The 18,638-nt window shown below is 41.0% G+C and overlaps 1 protein-coding gene across 3 annotated transcripts in view; it reads right to left on the minus strand.

Moving 5' to 3' along the window:
- The window catches only part of gpm6bb (glycoprotein M6Bb), a 29,320-nt gene that overhangs the window by 1,926 nt on the left and 8,756 nt on the right, over window positions 1–18,638 (minus strand). Inside the window, exons 1-7 of one of the 3 annotated variants that reach the window (XM_020596563.1) lie at window positions 14,148–14,270; window positions 4,886–5,072; window positions 4,035–4,191; window positions 3,598–3,766; window positions 2,898–2,971; window positions 2,716–2,781; window positions 1,381–2,281 (exon numbers count right to left, since the gene is read on the minus strand). In XM_020596563.1, coding sequence (XP_020452219.1) covers window positions 2,201–2,281; window positions 2,716–2,781; window positions 2,898–2,971; window positions 3,598–3,766; window positions 4,035–4,191; window positions 4,886–5,072; window positions 14,148–14,196 — 783 coding nt within the window. In that variant the 5' untranslated portion in view covers window positions 14,197–14,270 and the 3' untranslated portion in view covers window positions 1,381–2,200. Of the gene's footprint in view, window positions 1–1,380; window positions 2,282–2,715; window positions 2,782–2,897; window positions 2,972–3,597; window positions 3,767–4,034; window positions 4,192–4,885; window positions 5,073–14,147; window positions 14,275–18,638 lie in introns of those variants that run through there. The other 2 variants (XM_020596560.1, XM_020596561.1) reach the window with 2 other exon arrangements.

Here is an 18,638-nt window from a genome sequence, read left to right on the forward strand (position 1 = left end):
GCTCTGAAATCTATAATACACGAGTGGTCACCATAATAGCCAGACTTGGTACAATCAATGAAGGGATTTTAAATCAGCCTAGCATCTGATGTGTGACAAAGAAATAGGAGTGAACATTTTCTATGTAACACTTAATGGTTTTAAAGGCTGGTCATTTTCTGTGTTAAAATTTATGGCAATCTCCATACAGCGAGCAAAACCGACCTCTAACTCATGGTTAATATATGTCAGCCCTGGATTAGCTTCATTTGTGCTGTAGACCACCATTGTTGTTCAAAACCTATTAAGAACACCATCAGGGGAAACACACCGCTGCACTGGGTGACATGTTTCTTCATTAGCAAACCTCAGACCTGAGCATGAAGAGCTAGTAGAATGTAAACGAGGCTGAGAGCTTGCACAAGATCTCACGCATTCACAGTTAACTGACTCATACCAACTTCAGGAAATTATAGCCACACTGATATTTTGGGGCAACATATTCGGGCCTGGCGTTTCCTTACAAAAAAAAAAAAAAAAAAAAAAAAATGGAAAATGAAAGTCTGCCATGAATCCCAAAACTGCATGAGGAAAAATCAGAACTCTATGATATTCTGTGCCTGAAGGACATCTTAGTAGTTAAGATAAAAAAAAAAACATGGCTCTTTAATGGCACTTTTAGAAAGAATAAAGGAAAATGTATGAAAACACTTCATAGCTGAGGCTATATCAGCACCAGCTCTCAAAAAAAAAAAACCCATTTACTCTAAAATGAGAAAAAAAAATTATATATATATATAGTACATGAAATTAAAGTGAGGCTTAGAGCCTCATGCAGAAGTATACCCTTGGTACTGGCCTAACCCTTCATAGTATGCTGTGCTAGGTAGCTGGAGTTGCTCTGAAATCTATAATACACGAGTGGTCACCATAATAGCCAGACTTGGTACAATCAATGAAGGGATTTTAAATCAGCCTAGCATCTGATGTGTGACAAAGAAATAAGAGTGAACATTTTCTATGTAACACTTAATGGTTTTAAAGGCTGGTCATTTTCTGTGTTAAAATTTATGGCAATCTCCATACAGCGAGCAAAACCGACCTCTAACTCATGGTTAATATATGTCAGCCCTGGATTAGCTTCATTTGTGCTGTAGACCACCATTGTTGTTCAAAACCTATTAAGAACACCATCAGGGGAAACACACCGCTGCACTGGGTGACATGTTTCTTCATTAGCAAACCTCAGACCTGAGCATGAAGAGCTAGTAGAATGTAAACGAGGCTGAGAGCTTGCACAAGATCTCACGCATTCACAGTTAACTGACTCATACCAACTTCAGGAAATTATAGCCACACTGATATTTTGGGGCAACATATTCGGGCCTGGCGTTTCCTTACAAAAAAAAAAAAAAAAAAAAGTGTCACCTAGTGCAGCGGTGTGTTTCCCTATTGTGGTTTTAAATCGTTTTTGAATAACAATGGAGATCTATTGCACAAACAAGCTAATCCAGGACCAGGACTGACAGACATTAGCCGCAAGTAGAGGCAATTCATTAGCCTCTGTATGGAGAGATTAATACTGTACATCTACAGCTGTGTAAGGCCTTGATGCAGTCTGTCTTCATCCCAGAAAAGGACTCATATGGAATTTAGATTTAATATTTAAAATTGTGTTAAACCTGCACAAATATCTTCCATTTATGTTTCACAAGTGCACCAGGAGTCAGTAAATTTATTTGCATTTCAGCTCTGATTGCAACCAACTGATGCTCATCCTGTTATGCAAGGTGAAGTATTGCATGCTAAATAGTGTAGTTTTTAAAAAAAATTGGTTTAACTACTTGCACAGTTTATGCCTTTGTGCAGGTCAAAATCAGCATCACACATTAGGAATATAAATAACACTGGTGTGGCATTTAAAGCTGTGCACGATATAATCTGATAGTGACGTACTTCTATAAATCAGTGCCAATAAAAGCAGAACAAACCAGTCGACTAAACACCACCACACTCTGAAGACAACTTTCATCTGGTGTCCACAGACAAGCAGTATCCCTGAATGCCAAATGCTAAGTACAATCAGCTCTTTACATGTCGTGATTACTAATGGAGATGTTGCTGCTTCTAATCTGGCTTTTTTGTTTTGTTAATCTGATGTCAGTGGCAGCGGTTTCTACTCAGCATGGCCTCAAATACCATACTGTGCTCCTACAGCAGTTTAAAACTTAGTGCAGCAGTCTTCTCGACTCTTAAACTTCAAAACAGCAAAGTTATAAGTGGTAGCCATCATGTAGATCAGCTGGTGGAAGAGAACAGAAAAGGTTGTAAGAGAACATGTCGGTGACCTCCTTGTCACTAGTACTGTGACAAGTTAGTAAAGTGACCAGTCAGTTTTCAGCAGTACACAACAAGAATGTTAAGGACCAAGTAAAAATTTTACTATATCCTGTTTGTGGTTTTGTTTTTCAAATTCACGATTACAACTTTTACAAATGACATATCTATGATAACCCCTGTTCCATCCCTCCTGAAGTCAAAACAAAGCCATGTGCATCTAAGCAGATGGTAAAACAGCGAATGGAATAGGAGCTGAGGAAAAGCCTGTACTGAATCTTCCTTCCTACATAAACCATTTGGGAATGAGAAGAGGAGCACCCGACACATGATCTGCTGATATAAACCATGCAAAGATGGACTAAAGGGAGAGAGTAGAGAAGCCAGAAGGAAACTCACCAGAGCAATCACTGTGGCTCCTGCCCCAGCACATGCTACGATGTACAGGTGATAAGACAGGTAGAACTGGAAAATGACAAGGAATGGTGATTAATAAGTTAGAATGTGATTTCCATGTCACCTGCTGCTGATGTGTCTATAGCACTTGTATAAATGTGGATGAATAGGAGGCAGCGTCTTACCTCACTGGTGTTGCAAATGTCACCTAGCGTTGATCCACAGGCCTTTCCTGGTGTGGCAGTCCATGGGATAACTCCTGTAGCCATTAAATTCAAAGGTTTTCATATACATTCAGTTTTCTATTCATTGTACCATGCAAGTAATAATCAACCTGTATTGAGTTGAGGGTTTTTTGTCTTAAAAATAAAAAAAATAAATAATCTGATAAACAGATTTACAAGAGCCAACACTGATTTTCCACTTGGAGATCAGTTAACTCATCAGGGGGTGTGGGCTTACTCCTGAGCCTGATAAAACTGTTGCTTTTTGTGGGTCTGGATGAGTTTTATCAGCTCTACGAATATAACCCATGATGATGTCATCAGGGGTTATCTCAGAGACCTCAAATTATAATAGAAAGTTTGTGCTACAAACTGAGTGCAGAAAAACACTTACATTTAGCAACTGTGGAAGGTCTAATACAACAGAATTGCATTGTGGGAAACAATCCTGGGTTTCTAGAAGTTGACTTGTTATGGGCTAATAATTTAGATAAACAATTATACTGAGCAAGGGTTCTAACTTTATGCAAGTATATTGTGACACTAAAGACTGTGCAAAGAATACCGTATTGAGTGTATGCTGCCACAGTGTGTGCTCCGTCTACTCTGGAAACTATTGATGCCAAACATGACATTCTTGAACAAAGTGCTGTTCTCTTACCATACTGACGAATATCCACGCAGATGGAGTCAATGTTGGTGAGGTTGGCTATGGGAGACCTCATGGTGGCACAGGTAGACCACATATTGTAGAAGAGGAAGACTGGCACAGCAGAGAAGCCAAATACACCGAGCCAGGCCACACCCAGAACGTATGTGAGGAACACAAACTGAGGACACAGAGATGTTATCAGGATCAGAAAACATGAAAATATATCAGCTGTAAACTGGTAACAACTACTGTGACTCCTCATTCTCTTCTCTCTCATACTTCACTCCTATGTGTGTACTTCATATTTTAATCATATGGCAGTAAACCTTTAAGTGCACAATATTTAAAAATCAGATTTCAACACAACTGTGTGTGTGTGTGTGTGTGTGTGTGTGTGTGTGTGTGTGTGTGTGTGTGTGTGTGTGTGTGTGTGTGTATTGGCATACCATTCCACTGATGCAGCGTCCACAGATGGTGGTCTTGAACTCGCTGTGCAGTTCCTTGACTGCACTGGTTGTGTAGAAGCCCTCAGCCAGCAGAATGATTCCATACAGGAAGAAAAATGAAGCAATGCCATAGATGATGTACTGCATCAGCTGTATTCTGTTAAGCACAATGCAACAGTTAAAGGGGTGTCAGTAAAGCTGTAGTGGGTTACAAAACAGTAAGCACACATTTTCAGCCTCCAACGTCACACCAGGAGCAAGACACTAAAAATGTCAGATAATGTAATGGCAGGACATACCACTGCCTGCCTGGTGTGGAAAATACATAATTTCTTGCACGCAACATGAGTAACCTGGGTTGGTTGATTAATCATAAACAGACAGCGGCCTTGCTTTCCTAAGACATGAAGGGAGATGCTGAGCCCAAATGTGGCAACAACAGGTGATGCATGTCTGTGGAAAGTCATCCACCAGGAAACAGACTTCCCCTGTAGGCTTCTTAAATTAAACAGCGTGTTCTAAATCTACACCAACATAAAACATGTGCAGTCCTGTCTCTTGTCGTTTCTTTTATTATAGTTTGGACTAATGGATGCACTGTAACAGGTCCACATTTTATGGGATAAGGCGAACATTCTACAGGAGATATTATCAGCTAAAAATTGTAGTCAACCTCATTAAAAGGGTTATCTAACTTAAGTTTGAACATCTCTTTATTGTGATGGTTATGTAAGAACACATTTTCCAGTCAGCATACTGTGGCATTAAAGATACTATCGTGTCATAATCATCAGTTTTTGTTTATCTCTTACTGGAGCTGTGTAGTACACATAGAGTATGAGGTTACTTACACATCAGTCAGCATGGCGTGATCACTGGGGACCTTGGAGAAGTGGGTTTCCAGGATGGTCACAGTGTCGGTGAGCGCCACGTGGCCACATCCACAGAACAGGGCAACGCCGGAGAAGCAGAGGATTGTAGCCACTAGCGATGCATACGGCACCCCACCTAAACATTTAATGCAGCACTCAAAGCAACCTGTGCAAAAAACAGAAAAAAGAAATATGTGATTTGTCATCATGAAAGTCTTTTAAACCAAAATTTAAGACAATAATATATCAAATTCTCTCAACACCAGCCTCAAATATCCATAAAGTCCATATAAGGAGCTGTCTTTTACTTGTAAAACAGAGGGTGATCTCAAGGAAATGAAATATGAGAATATTTCCATGAATCATCCATTGAGCCTGCCCCAGTACACACTGGGCAAGAGGCGGGGTACACCCTGGACATTAAAGAACAATCTCATCCTCAGTGCTGAAAAAGGAAATGGTGCAGACAAAGCAGACATGTCTGTTCAGAATAGCTTTCACAGAATTTGCCTGTGGTCACATTCGCTGCAGTGTGCTTCTTTCTTTTCCTACAACGTAAAAGTACCAGCAGAAACAGTACATCTTGCTGTGTGCCATCGAGTTTTTACACTCTACACTCCCTTTCATGTGACAAGTCATCGCTACACTTAAAGAGCACTAATGACCATCCGGCAGGTCAGAGCAATGGGTGCCTGCCAAGCTGTAATGGAAATCGGAGACAACTCACAAAGAGGGAATGAAGTGACCCAGGTGGGTTTGTCTCATCCAGCGTGTTCATATGCTTTGTGAAACTGAGCCAGTCACTACAATGCACTGTCTTTGGATGCATGCAAACAAACCACAGTGTGCTTCCAATCAGATCCACCTGTGGCTGAATGGATGTTGTTGAGTCAAAGGACATACAGGGTCAGCAGCTGTTTGCTGTAAAGCTCTCACATATGCCTGATGTCACACTGCAACTTAAGTTTATACAGTGTATATTAACAATGGATCAGGTCCCTGATGGACTACTGGCTAGGATTCAGCGCTCTCACCGCTGCACCCCGAGTTCGATTCAGGGTTGCGTCAGGAAGGGCATCTGGCGTAAAACACGTGCCAGACTTCACCATGCGAGTCGTCAGTGTGACAATTTGCTGTGGTGATCCCTCATGGGAGCAGCCGAAAATGAATTATTATGTTAACAATGGATCAAATGACCAGAGGTGGAAAGTAACTACGCACATTTACTCAAGTACAATTTTGAGGCATCTGTACTTTACTTGCAGATTTTCATTTCCTGTTACTTCACTACATTTTAAAGTAAAATGTTGTACTTTGTACTCACTACATTTATTTGATGACTTTCATTACTAGTTACTTTTCAGAAAGAGGTTAATAAAACAAAATATAGTATAATCACAAGATTGATTGATCCTTGGTGTAAAACACACAAGCGACTCAGCAGTACTTCAATTTATAAGCACATAAATAAGGTGGTTAGAATTAGCTACACCTTTACCAGCTACAATGCTTAAATGTTATGTACACAATAATAGACCTACATCAATATTTATAATCAAATATGATGTAAATTGCACCATTTTGCCTAATGAGTTACTTGTGGTACTTGGTGTACATTTTCTGCTAATATTTTTGCTTTCTGCTAATATTTAACAGTTTGAATGCAAGACTTTTACTTGTAACATCATATTTTACACTGTGGTATTGCTAAGCTTAAGTCAACAGTATGAGTACTTCTGCACCACTGCAAATAACTGTGTCAAGTGACACAGGTTGGTCTTACTGATCAATCAGGTGATCAGGTACATGCAAGCACACCTTGCCTTGTATCTGTTGGATATATAAATGGGCATTGTTTTCAAACGTTCGCCATTTCAGCTAGTGCCCTGTCCCCAAGCAGCCAAATCATCAATCAGTGCAGCTTTAGGAAGTCCTGTAATGTTATATTATAAATCGCAAAGACAAACTCCCAGAAAAAATAATGCAACAGTAATGATCTTTGAGAAGGCTTTGGAAAGTGACACTATCGTTACCCAAGCAAAGCTCACATATATAGACTGGACAAGGCAGTGTGCATGTACATAATAGAAGCCATCTTTACAGAAGTTTCCAAAAGACCCACACACAATCTGTTCCATATCAACAGCATAAAAAAGTATTTTATGCAGTCTATGCATAATTTGGGATGTTAAAAGCAAGAGGATAAATAGAGGCTAATACCATTTCTTCTTGAATCCGTCTTATTCAAACAGAGGTCCTTTTTTTCAGCCATTTTGTGTATGTAGTAGCAAAAGGAATACCATGTATTGGGAGGCTGCATAAAACTTGAGCACAACGTTCTGTTTGTGTTAAGAAAAATAAACCAGAAATTCTTTTCTACTTGCTTCTTCATGAGGCGAGAATCCTGGAAGTTCATCCATGTTTGTACTGTTTGCTGTAGCAAAGGAAATTAAAACAAATATTCTGCTGCTGGGCCAATACTTTTGCAGTCAGATGCTTCATCCTGACCGTTTGTGTAGTACAGGGAGATAAAAACATGTTTGTCCTATGGTGGGTGAATAGGAGTTACCATAGCAGCATGTTAACCACAGCTCAGTGAATGTGCCCGCAGCGGAGTCACTAACTTCTGCCGCAGCCCACATTTCTGTGATGAGCATGTCAGGGAGGGTGAGTGGGCTGCTAGGAGTTAAGAGCACAGAGCTCCACAGGATATTGAGCCCAGCTGCAAAGTAAATACATGTCCATTTAAAAGAAGTGCAGCTCTTGTAGGAGATGTCACTGTCAGGTAGTGCTGATCTGGAGGCAGACTGTGTATCCACAAGCTCTCGCTGTTAGAAGCTGTGTAATACTGAATGATTCCTCAGCCACACAACATACTTTCCTGGCAATGAAGTTCACCCTTCTGAAAAGACAAAGGGTTTCCATACAAAACATGTGCTTAGGGTTTTGTCTCTGTTAGCAAATCTCTCCTATTAAATGTGCACATAGTAACAGAGCAATCACACTAGCTTATTATAAATTCATTTGACTGCAATCAGTTGTGACAAGTCAAAGATGAGAATCAGCATGACTGCTTAAGCATCTGCTTGGTTTCATACCCTGCTTTGAAATTTTTCACTATTCCCAGATCAGCTGTTTAAAAACTGACGGCACAGCCCCGGATGCCATGATATCCCCATGACACCCAGTCTGCCTTCACACAGGGGGTCTACAGATGTCCAAAGCTATGAGAACCAAACCATCTCTAGGTAATCTGTACCAAATATGAAATGCTATAAAATATTATGTTAACCATGTAACCACCACTCTCCTCTTTCCCCGTCAATAAATCCAAGGTAGTATTTTCACAGCTGGAGTCGACATGGTGGCAGGTTAATACAACTCTCTTCTGGCTGACAATACTGGCACTAGAAACGACCCACTGAAGTGGTTCAGCTATTAGCAGTCTCAGGAATACCATTCTGTTCACCTATGTGAAGGCTTTAATCTTGGTATTAGACATCAGGGGAGACAGACATCAAAGCTCAGCACCATTGATACGCAATCCTGCACTGAAGACTGTGGGGACAGCAGTTTGCATCAAAGTAAAATAAAACTCATTGGGCAGCGGTGGGACTTTAAAGTAATTGCAAGATATGTGAAATATTATGTTCAAAGAAAGCTGCACGTCTCAGAATGATTTCTTGGCCCTAGTTTTGTTGTTTTCTTTCTATTTTGAGGGAGGTGGGGCTGTACTGTTGGGTTCAAGGAATAATGTGACATTTGGGGAAATTCAGTTATTCACTTTCTTGCCAATACCACTCTAATATTACATAGGCCAAGAGCCAGCACCCAGAGAGCTGGACATAGTTAACCTGGCTGTAACCCATATTGTGTATTTGAGAGTTATATGACAGATAGCCAGTATTAGTAAATCCACCATGCTCTATAGTACAGGCTATTTTCTTTGAGGGTACTGTGGGATTTCACAGAATGCAAGATATGGCAATGTAAACTTAATCTTAAATCTTCCTCCAGAAGGAATAATAGTAGGAGCCTGGGACTAGAACATAGATCAGGTTGCATATTTCTGTCCGAACCCAAACCAAGCCTGACTTGACCATAATTTCTAAATTTCTGTCTGAACACTCAAGGACCAACTGGTCCTGTTGGGCTCAGGGTATCCACACTCTACCTGGGACTCTCTAAACCACAAGCTTGTGCTAAATGGATCCTACTGGCTTGTTTTGAGTGGACCACTATGAATGAAGGTCATGTTGGGCCTTTCCTTGTTGATGACTTTCACACATGCTCATTGACTAATACTCCTGGTTAGACATCACTTTCAGAGTCTCCACTCTTCAACTCAGCGCTACAGCGCAAGAAAGAAGAAGAGAGACAGTGAAAAATATATGTAGAAAGAAACACAGACAAGCCAGTGACTGTAATGACAATGTCAGGCCTTGCAGCAGAGGCTAAATTCACTACATCAGGATCACAAGAGGGAGAAAAGCACACTTGTGTGAGAGACTGTGTGTCTACATGTGACATTGTGTGTGTGAGAGAGAAAAGATAGAGAGGAGAGAGTCCAAGAAGCCCTGATACACCAGTGTGTGCAGCCCTGGATTGTCCATCAGACTGGACTCTTGGGGGCCATTCAGAATGGCAGTGAACCACGGCCCCACTCTTCCGGCCCACAGGCTTGAGGGTCAGGATAAGCCCACTGCTGAGCTCCATCCTGTGTGCCCCTCCAGCACTGCACACGGCTCAGCTGCAAGGGCCATTGCAACCACTTCACACTCCAGGAGGATCCTGTTTGTCACAGTATCTCACATCATCCAGTGTTTGAATGAGATGTTTCACTAAAGCCGACATGAGTTGCAGGCAAGATGGCATACAGACAAAACAGAGAGAGGCCCCGCTAGATATGGTGACCGAGACAGCATGGGCAAAGCAGGCACCATCTATACAAGTACCAGTTGGTTGGCTTGTCTGCAAAATATAATGAAGCTGCCATCTACAGATTGCTGTGTGTGCTGTACAAGACGTAACAGGGGCCCAACAGCAAATGTTTCTCCCGGTGCTTCCAAGCAGTTTAATCCAGCCATGCATCATCAGTTTGTTTGAGCTCAGAGTCATCACACGAACCCCTGCAGCTGGCCCTGCTTCATCACCACCCTCCATCCTTAAAGAGCAACAACCCTCATGTGAATAGGGCCTGTCATCACCACAAAGCTGAAATCTTCCAACAGCTGGGATCTTCACTGAAAAGTGGAAACATGTCTAAATACCAAATGGATATGATCTGGAGAGCAACAAACATTTTATCCACACCAGACAGAAAGACAGATACACCCACTCAAGCAAAAGGATTGCGTGCAAGAAAAACACACACACATAATCATGTGTATACATATTATATACAAACAAAAAAAATAAATACATTTGGACACTCAATTTGTGGTGAAGACATCACAACTCTTCCATCTAATCCTGAGTCCTGCTTCCAGTGCCATTAAAAATGCCATCAGTTTGAATCTAAAATGTAGCCTAATTGCCAACAGATGTCTGTTTACAGCTTTTGCAGTTTGTTGCTCCAGTGGGACAAGTTGCCATGTATCAAAACAGTCTCATTTTCCACCCTCTCCACTTTGAGAGGAACAATACTTGAAAAAAATGACATAATGGCTATAATGGAAACTCTGGAGGGGCGAGGGAGATCTGAGCCTCTAAGTTCATCAAAAGTGGTCTTTCTATTTAATTATTTAAAGAACCCATGACAAGCTTTATCTACAATGTTACAAGGGTGAATCATCAACTTAGACGTGACCCAAAGCTAAAAAAAATGAGATGTGTTCTAGTATTTCTATACAAAAGCAACTCTGTTTATGCACATCTTGTAAACTCTCAACTGCAAGACTTTTTTCCCTAGCAATATAAAGTATTCCATGATAGTTTAAGAATCTCCTTGAATGGGCATAATCTCTAGGCAGTTGTGTGTTCATGCGAGCTTGCCTGACATCCATCAGTGTTAGTGGAATTTTTCGACTACATGCAATTTTGTGGATACATTTTACCTCCTGCTGCTGCACTGTGACCAGAGGATGTGGAGAACAATACAGGGCCTGAGGTTACTGCATGTAAGGGAATGTTGCTCTACAGGGACTTGCTGTTTTACCTGACCAGGTCTAACCTACAAGCAGCTGACCTGTGAAGCCCCCATGGCGGTTAGTGATCAACTCATCAATGCTGGATTCCCCCGGAGCACAGTACCTGTTTGTTTTGGATGCTTGAGGCCAGCATGTGATGTTTTCCTGGTTAATGAGCGGATTAACGGCCCATGATGTTATTGTTGGTGCTATGCTACCTGTTGGAATAAATGTCACTACTTTGGGACTGTATGTGGTCGTGTGGGGAAGATACAATGACCACCAGTTGGATTTACTGACCTTGGAGCTACTTGAAAGGGAGGGATGTTTCCATTACTCGGTGAGACTTAATGGTAAATTTATTTTAAAAAATGTCATGTTATGCTTGAACATGTCAGGTAGGATTTAAGGCATTATAACTTATTTGCCAGTGTTTTTGGGCTAATAAATGTTCATGTGTTTGGGGACAAGTACAGGGGTAAATGTATGAATATGACTTGTGTAATGTTTCAAGTACATGAGAGGAGAGTCTATTTATGGGCCAATATCAAATATTGTGTTTCACTGGGCTTTACTGGCCCACAGTCCCCTGACCCAGCCCACAGCTCCTCATTTAAAAAAAAAAGAAAAAATGAGGTTGGGGTACTTTGGTGGCCGAGAGATTTAAGGAACAAACCACCTAATTGCAATGTCCTCAGTCGGAGTCTGGCTGGACTCTAACTGAAGACCTGTGTTCCATGTCTTTCCCCATCTCACTATTACCTCATTTCCAATCAGATTTTCAATAATAAAGCCATAAATATTAACACTGGTATTATAATCCTACAACATGATTTTAATAGGTCTCATAATTTGAGAATCACCACTTTAACATACTGGAGGGGTTTGCGTGTCCTGGTAATCCTGGGAACTGTGTTCTTATTGGGCCACATCTACTGGTAAGGTCTATGTAAGAAAATTGATGTCAAGGGGAAACCAGAGGCCCTCCTGGAGCTAGACTTATAAGACGAGCTTGCTGGCAAGCATTTGATGACTGGACCAGCTAGCAAAGCTTGATAAAAATTACAATGAACTACCACAGTGTGGGTCCACCACCTGCGGAAATATGCACTGGGGTCAAGCAGTGGGATCACCTTCATGCAAACCATTGGCTCTAGAACCAAACTCTGGAAAAGGAGCTCAACTCAAGGTGAGAGACACCAGGTGGGTGTGGGGATAGTCACGAGCCCCCGGCCAATGTGTTGGAGTCCGTTGGGTATTTTTAGTCAGATAAATATTGTAGATACTTTATGTATTAGAAATGTTTAGTGGAGTCAGGATGTCTAGTTAGACTGTTAAATGCTTAGGCATGCTTATGAGCTTCTACAGGGTACATCTGGTCAAGGATAACTAGAGAGAAGAGTTGATGACTGTCAGCAGACAGGGTGTTTAATATTATTATTATGACGTGTATAACTGTAGCCTTAGCCATAATATGTTCTCATGTTTAAGCCACGACATGTACTAGAGGTCGTGTGAGAATGTTTTTAGACACACCACTTAACCAACAGACACACACACACACATATTGATTTGCTTCATGTTTTGACTACCGCTATGGCCAGCTGCAAAGCTGGCACCAGAGACGTCTCGGTTGACATTTCTGTGTAGTATGGGGCTAGCCCAACCGAAGGGATATAATGTATAGGCCTGGTGGGTTCAGGGTCTTTCATCTTACATCTGCCTGCGTGCAGTTTGGAGGTGCAAGATACCTGAGCGTGTAATGTTAATTTTACCTGTGATCCTTTGAATAAATCAGCACTGTTTTGAAGTTACTTGGACTGCCTCGTCTCTTAGAGTTAGCAATGGTAAGAAGAACCAAAGACCAACAAGTCCATCCTGGCAAATAAGGATCCGGCCATCTTTGAAATTCTTGATGGGGTCCTGGAATGGATACTGCCTGGGGATTTTAAAGTCATGTTGTGGGACTTCGTAAGTGTACTTGGTACCAGAACACCTTAGACCCAAGTTCAATGATCAGCCAGGTGGTCATATCACTGGACCAGCACCTATGTCTTAGACACTCAGGTGAGAGAGGAGCAGAGTTTTCATCTGATCACCACCTGGACTTGGATCAGGCGACAGGAGGGAGACTGCTGGACAGACCCAGTAAACACAAACATGTAAACAATAGCACTGTGGTTGAATGTACTATTAAAAACACAAGTCGCTCCTGATGACCAGAGCAATGCTGCATTTCCCCATTGCACGACCAAGAAAAGATGATTATTATTATTTTCTCAGTTTCATTTTCAATGTAAATGGAATACATTGGGGGCCCTAGATATATGCGACTATTACCGTCAAGGAATTACCTTCTTTTATATTTAAAAAGGTGCAACCATTTGTGAGTTATCCAATTAAAACAAACTTGTTATACACATTTCAAGAAAATTAGATCACTTAAATACCAAAACTATCAAACAAAAGGAAGTTTGAGTAGTTGTTATATTTTGTAGAATATACCATGGCCTGTCTTGGGAAAAGTACTTGTATGCATGTACAATATTTTACCTAGGGCAAAGCAAGTGAGCAAGTTAATGAAACTCTAGTGTACACAGACCTCACAGCTGTCTATTTATGAGACGGGTAATGTCTGGTTCATTCATCTTAGTCCTTGCCAGCACCTCATTAATCATCAGCCCCCCCTGAAAGAACAACTCAAATGCACCCCAAGGTTTGATTGATCTGCTGTTGATTCAGCAACAGGCTCATTGTCCTTAAAAGTGACACTAGCATGATGATGACCAACGGCAAAACAGCATCCCTCCTGCTGCAGGAGCGAGGTCTGCTGAAACCATCCCCTACAGATTTCAAATAATTAGATCATAAAACAAGCACAAGGAACACAAGCAAAACACACTTGAAGCATCACACCAAAGGCAGTTTTGCACAATTTCAAAACTATCAACACTTTAGTGCATACAAATACTGACACAATCCCTGCTGAGCAAAATAGGCACTCTGCAAACTACTTTGCAGAGTGAAACCAAGTAGGCTGGAGCAAGTTAAAGCCCCAGTAACCACAGCATTAAAAAGAAGGGAACTGGCTTTTTGTGAGCGCTCATTGGTACCTCTTTTGTCCCGATTCTGGACTTGGTTTTCTTCTGATGGAGTTTCCATGGTTGTTTCTCTCCTATCCAGCAAAAATGCTTCCTTTCAGCGAGCTTTCGCTTCTTATCTCCCCCATACTCTCTCCTTTCTTGCTCCTTCTCCTTCACTCATGTCTCTTCTGCCTTTTCTCTCTCGCTGTTGCTCTCTCCTCCACGTTTGCTATTTTCAACTCATCCTGCCTCACGAAGACACCACTCCACTGTTTACCACACATCCTTTCCAAAATGCAAAGCTCTCATCACAAAGCATATTGTTGAGCTTATTTGTGTGCCTCAGTCATACAGTACTTAAAATCTAGTTTCTCAGGCAGCTATTATGTCTTTAGTGGCCATTTTCAGATTCAGTTTGAGTCAAATTAATTTGTCCTCTTGATGACAAATAAATCCTCATATGTGCTCTGAACACACTCACTCCTCTCCTAGCACCATGACTATCAATCTGGGAAAAGATGCCTGGTGAGAATGTCAATGGGAAATTAGGCACTGCTACTTTTGTTGTGAGTCAACCCCACTCTTCGTGCCCCATGCATGTACAGCAAAGCATATAAGCACGCAATTGCCTGTTTCTCATCTGACCACAGCCTACGAGTATGAATAGTGTGTATGTATGTTCTGTGGTGCAGGTCAGGTTGAACCCTTCATCTTGTGACCTGCATCATACATTGGCAACCTCTGACCGCTCTCTTCCCGCCATCTGGTGGCTTCTAACTCGCTTAAAAAGGACACAGGAAAGAAAAGGCAGATCAACATTTCCTAAAAAAGGAGGAAGAGTGTCCTCTGGACTGATACGAACAACAGAGGAACTGGCATGTGAAAATGGGAGATCCAGAGAACCAGAAGGATAAATACATGCTGAAATTTAAGAGTGGTGCAGAAGCTGATAAAGAAAGGAGAAATCAGAGTGCTACAAAACAAAAAAAAGATTATATAATAAGAAAAAATAAATAAGAGGAAGACGGATGGTGAGAGATAACCAGTGAAACAGACTGTGAACTCAAGGGTCAGGGAAGTGAATTTAGCAGGGATCCCACAACAACAAATGCAGTGCTAATCTTCAAGTCTTTTCACGGTCAGCCCTGTAAAAAGCCAGGAGAACTGACATCATCCTTGTTAAGTGTGGAACAGAGACTTCAGCTCATATAGAGAAGTTTGTTTGAACTCTACATGCCAGAATACAGCTGATTCAGAGGTAGCTGTTTATGTGATCTCCAGTTAATTGTACTAAGAAGCTCAAGAGAAGCTTCAGGAGAGGCTGATCATATACAGGATTAAATGCGTCACACCAAGGTAATGGGTACGCCAAAAATCCAAACAATCCACTGATCCATCTGCAAAGTTTTACAAGTGAATGAATAGCAAAGTGTCTGAGGTTCTTGCACACATGTTGAAGGAAATTCAAAACATGTGATAAGGCCTCGTCAAACTGTTTTCAGACCAACTTTAATTTAGTCTTGATTCCAGTTATAAACAAAACACATGGAAGAAATGACAAACGTACCCATAAAATAAAGTTATGCTTATTTGGCTTGGAGATCAAGGTAGGAAAGAACATTCAAAATACTTAGCATTTTCCTTCTTTTTTTTTTTTTTTAATATTACTAAACATTGTAGAAGTCATAAACATGTTGCTTTTGATTAGGGATCCCATGTAAAATGTGCACCGTGTACTTTGTGCGTTTCTCATGGGTGTGAGAGTTCTCCAACATTGATACTACTTAAAAAATAATATATACTTAGTGGTAAGTAAATTATTTAATGTGATAATTGCACGCTGTTAACATTTCTTGTGCCACATGATTAGTTCCAATTTAAAAGGTTGACTCCACACAAAACAAAAACTTCAAAGATGATCAAACACTCAGCCTTCGTGCTTTGCTTTAAAATGATTCAAATGTTTGGGGAAAAAAAATGCAGAAGAGGCAAAAATTATTAGCATTCATCCAAAGCTCTGCGTTTGGTCACCTGATGAATCCAAGTCCAACATTGTTACATTTTGTTCTCTATAAAGAGAACAAAAGTAAAATATCTGACTATTTAATTAGAACTTTCCACTATATGGTCACTAACATTTTGTCTGTGGTCGGGCATTGAATGGTTTATTTTCCTCTCTTTGTGTTTCATTTGAAGTTGATTTGAGCTGAAATCAATCCAAAAAAAGTTAAGTTCTGTGCTAATTCTTTGTGTGTTTGAGCCTATGAGGAGCCAATTTCATATTGAATATTGTGATTTGACTGGAGCAAAAAAACTGAGTAGACTCAGCGTTCCCAAAATTACTGTGACAGGCTGAGTGGCTGTAGAGATACAGTGTGTGAGGGTAGAAGGTAAAGCCTGAATGGGCATGTTCAGCTCCAGTGTTGAGACAGCGGCAGTTCCCTACTTGAAGACACAATCTGAATGATGATGGTGCAGGAGGCGTCTCTGAGGGTCGGCCTTTCATACTGTGAGACCGGGGGCCGTGAAAACTCCTCAGTGTTCAGTCACCCGTGAAGACCTGCACCCTGCTTGGTTCACACTGAGAGAGGAGTTCTCAGGAACCCTGCTCTGTGCCCAAGCCCCACTTAAACACACCAACAGCAACACTACAGTCTGAGAAAGCAGACCCTCTATACCAGTGGAAGACAGATGGGCATGCGGAGGGGCCCAAAAAAGGTATGACGGATTGTGAAGGCCACACAGGAGAAGGAGGTAAAACAAGAAAACAAACCGTGTCCAAATATCCCAGAATATTTTTCTGCTCTTGTGGAAAAAAAAAAGCTGTTCTTGTGTACACACACACACACACACACACACACGACAGTGAGCACTGGCATGTTACAACACTGGAGACCAAGATTCTTGTAAACACTGTTTTGGCTATTTGTTGCAGCCACCATCATTCCTATGTACTGTGGTGGCATTACTGACCTAGATTTAAATGGAGACCCTCTTCACAGACTGAAGCCAAGTCACTGAAAGATTTATAAAAGCTCCACACCACAGACCCATTCGCTTGTTTTGTTGACCCATTTTCCTCCGTTGGTCAACAAAAGAATTACGCATTTTGATTTTTGCTGAACAATTAAACCCATTATTGGTATAAAAGTCAATGCTCTACATTAAAGTGAATAGGCCAAACTCACCATATCATTTAAACTAATGTTCCCATATAATGATTAAGCAAACTAATCCGACCTATATGAAGGCTCTGAGTTGTATTCCAGGAAAAGAAATCCTCTATCTGCAATGTAAAAAATGAATATCCCAACTGTCCTCATTCATTATAGCAAGGCATGTGGACAGTGAGAAGGAAAACCATAATGGCCCGGCCAACTCATTTTGAACCTTGTGCTTGCGTTTGGCTGTTTGACAAAGAAAACTCTTGACCATTTTCTTTAGCAAATAATTTATTATTTTCCATTTCTCTAAAATATCAGAAAATGGTGAAAAACAAAAGTCCACCACAATGCCCTATGAACCAAGGTGTTTTGTCTCACCAGCAGTCCAAAACCCAAAGACCTAACTATTACACAGGAAAAAGGAAAGAATCAAATTATAATTACCTTTTTTTTTTAAACCAGCAATCTCTGGAAATCAAAGATGTCCTGCAATCTAAGACTCTACAGTGATATTCTTACCAGAAATTGTTGAAATAGAATTACTCACCAATCTAAAAGTCTAGTTGTGGGTAGAGGAGTTTGCTTTCATACAGCTGACACGCCATCAATCCAGAGATGTAATTTGTGGACTTCATGAACCCAAGACCTTATCCTTATGGCCTGCTATCCCCCCCCATCAAAAATAAAGTCTTTGTAACCCAATCTCTGCATCCATTTGTGGTGCAAAATCTCATTGCACTGACCAGCACATTCCATCACAACAAGGGAGCTATGCAAGCATGCACATCCTCCTGCAGCACTATAGTTGAAACACAATTTGCTATTAAATTTCAACCATTTCTAATAGATACATGCTTTATGGCTCAGCATTTCTTCCACTTTACAATCTCCAGATTGATTTTTTTTCTTGGTCTCCTGTGTAATTACAAGCATTTGACCAAACATTTCCCAGGGGATCTGGCTCAGCGCTGCTCTAATTACATGTTTGTCTTACTATCATGTTAGGCCTGGAAACAGAGCAACATGCACTCGGGGATGCCTGACAGCCATGTTTGTCCTCTAAAAATGACTTCACAATCATGACTCTTTGGTACCTCCACAGCCATTGTGGTTTTTGGACAAAGCATGTAGGAATAGTGAGAGAGACAGATGCTTCGTATTATCCTACTGTAGCTTCCAAATACCTTGGAAACTGCCACCACGTCTTGGCTGAACAGAAAACCAACCCAGTATCAGAACCTAAAAAAAAATGAGGACTTTCATAATTTCAGTCTGGAGCCCAAAGTGCAAATCAATGCCAGGAAACAGGCACATAAACCTGGAAAAGTGAGAGTAATACAGAGAGAGGGAGGGAAAG

The sequence above is a fragment of the Monopterus albus genome, unplaced genomic scaffold (assembly GCF_001952655.1).
Source record: "Monopterus albus unplaced genomic scaffold, M_albus_1.0 scaffold30.1, whole genome shotgun sequence".
Taxonomy (NCBI): domain Eukaryota; kingdom Metazoa; phylum Chordata; class Actinopteri; order Synbranchiformes; family Synbranchidae; genus Monopterus; species Monopterus albus.